Below are 2,432 nucleotides of genomic sequence, written 5' to 3' on the forward strand. Positions count from 1 at the left end.
ACAACAAACCACGCACATGCATTACTTTAAAAAGACASCAACAAAGAAGAGCAGACTGTAAAACCAAATCAAATCAATCCTGGCGGCTGCAGCAATGTGGCACTAACAGAGATATAACAGGTTAAAGAGATCATGGTTTCTTTGTGAATACTGCTTTTACCAATTTTCTGTTCAGATTTCTCACTTGATGACAACCTCTTTCAGAAAAAACACACAAAACTTCCATTACAATGCATCGAGGAGACAAATAAAGGCACCACACAATTCAGTCTCCCCCTCCCAGAAACAATTCTGCTGCTCTTACATCACACAAACCCTCAGCATACTCACAAATATTCATTTCCTTGCTTTCCTCTACCCACCTGGCAGCATCCCATTTTTTTCTTTCTCAACTGGTTTTCTAAAATCCATCCTTTGCTATCCAGACCAACACCTGAACTCACCTCCTGTACTTGCACATTGCTGTTTTTGCGAATCTGGGACTAATTCATTTCCAATTTTTCTAAATTCTGACCACTCTTCAGTGTGCCACACTCTCCACTGGAACCAAACCACTGAATTTAAGGAAGCTTCAGTATTTAAGTTAAAGATTATTTAAAATACTGTCACTGTACTGTACTTCGAAGTTTCAGTTTTTATTTCAACCATATGTTTTTTCCAAACAAGAAAAGTGTCTTTCAAGACATCCATCAAGTTAGAACCATTTAAGAGACACACTATCCCTGTATAAATGTTTGTGAGGTTTTTAAACAAAGCGTGAACAAATTTTACAGAGTTGAACACAAATTTAGTCGGTCCTAAATTCAGCTCCCACTGAAGTCAATGTCAATAGGAAGGGGTTCTTTAAAACTGTTTTCTGATTTTCTTTTGTTTGTTTTGAATTCATTGWCTCAGATTTGTACTTAATGCCAGTCAGAAGCACAACCTGGAGTGCAAAATAGGCAACAGAAATTTACTGATGGAAGGCCTGAAAAGTCAATCAAGGCATGGAATAATTCTAAAATAAAAGTTACACCATSGTGGCAGTAATAAATCAAATGCAATTAACGCATAGCTTTCCACCTTGAAAAGTCAGGCACATGCACACAGACACTCCTCAGCATCCTTCCTAAAGTTGCTTTAGGAACATTGTAACCACACGAAAATCCTATTAGAAGGTGCTGAACTCCTACATTGTGGCTCTTCCGGCAGCCTTCTACATAACAAAAATGCAATGAAGCACCATACAACTTTCCCCCCTTATTATGCAAAATCCTTATCAAATTCAATAGTGTGACATGGTTCAAAATCCTGCCTAACAATGGCTCGCAGGATGTCAGGAGATGCCGGCTTTGTTTTAGCTTCACGTGCTTTTCACTCTATTAAAGCCAAAAGAAAAAGGACCCTGGCATAAATAACCGATAAAGATCAAACCCCACGAAACAATGGGAAGGAAATTCAGAGTTAGGACTGGCACTTGGCTTTTTGCTGAGCCAATTGTGCTGGGCCAGGTGCTGGGCATCCCTGGGTGCCACAACCCGCAGGAACAACAAGGTGAGGGAAGGAACCTCCAGCTCCACATTTCCCGTGGTTTTGTTGGGTCGGGGGTTTAGAAAAGAGCATTTCTGGTTCGGGGGTTTAGAAAGAGGTTTAGAAAGAGCATTTCTGATTCGGGGGTTTAGAAAGAGCATTTCTGGTTCTTGGGAGAAGCTCCGGGGCAGCCCCCGACTCCTTTGTGCGGGCAGGTTGGAATGCAGAATGCGGCACACGTTCCAACCAGCGGGACAAAGGATTCCCTGATCAGGGGGGGACAATTAGTCCCAATTAGGCCTATTTCGCAGCTGAGTGTAGCTGGGGGAAGGGAGCTTCCATTTTCGAGCAATGGGTGCCCCTCAGGTGAGCGGAGGATGGGTGAAGTGACAAGGGTGAGAACGCGAGGTGGTGGCACCATGCTAGGATGGGCGCCTGGTAGCTCCCAGCACTAAGCAGCCAAATTCCCCAAATTTGAGCCCATTCAGTGTCAGGCACACAGCAGGCACACACAGACACACGGACAGGGACACTCACATGTGCACATGAGGCGGCTGGAACCTGCTCTGGTTGATGTTGTAGTGCGTGAACGCCTGMGTCGGGTTGGAGCTGTACTCATCCACCGATATGGAAACTTTGCCTTGTGAAGGAATTCCATGAGCCATCCTTCCTCCTTATGGACATGAGCAGCTCACAGCTTCCCAAGGGTGGCAGCAGGGCAGGGCATCGTGCTCCAGGCAGCTCCCGAGTGCCAGCAGCTCCGCATCAACTCCGGCGTGACCTCTGCCAGGAGAGAAAACCAGCACACGCTGTGTGAGATGTAAACACACACACACATCACTGCACCCTCTCCTGATTTCTGTCCACAGAAATCCTGTATTCTTCATGTATCCATCACCCAAACCTCTAAGCATCACTATTCC

General features: G+C 45.0%; 1 protein-coding gene across 1 annotated transcript in view; it reads right to left on the reverse strand.

Moving 5' to 3' along the window:
- MPPED2 (metallophosphoesterase domain containing 2) overlaps positions 1-2,432 on the reverse strand; it is a 94,028-nt gene that overhangs the window by 86,434 nt on the left and 5,162 nt on the right. The window contains exon 2 of the mRNA XM_057384999.1: positions 2,047-2,292. Within this exon, the coding sequence (XP_057240982.1) occupies positions 2,047-2,174 (128 nt within the window). The 5' untranslated portion in view covers positions 2,175-2,292. The remainder of the gene's footprint in view (positions 1-2,046; positions 2,293-2,432) is intronic.

The sequence above is a fragment of the Malurus melanocephalus genome, unplaced genomic scaffold (genome assembly GCF_030028575.1).
Source record: "Malurus melanocephalus ecotype Western Australia unplaced genomic scaffold, MMel_1.1 scaffold_768, whole genome shotgun sequence".
Classification (NCBI taxonomy): Eukaryota; Metazoa; Chordata; class Aves; order Passeriformes; family Maluridae; genus Malurus; species Malurus melanocephalus.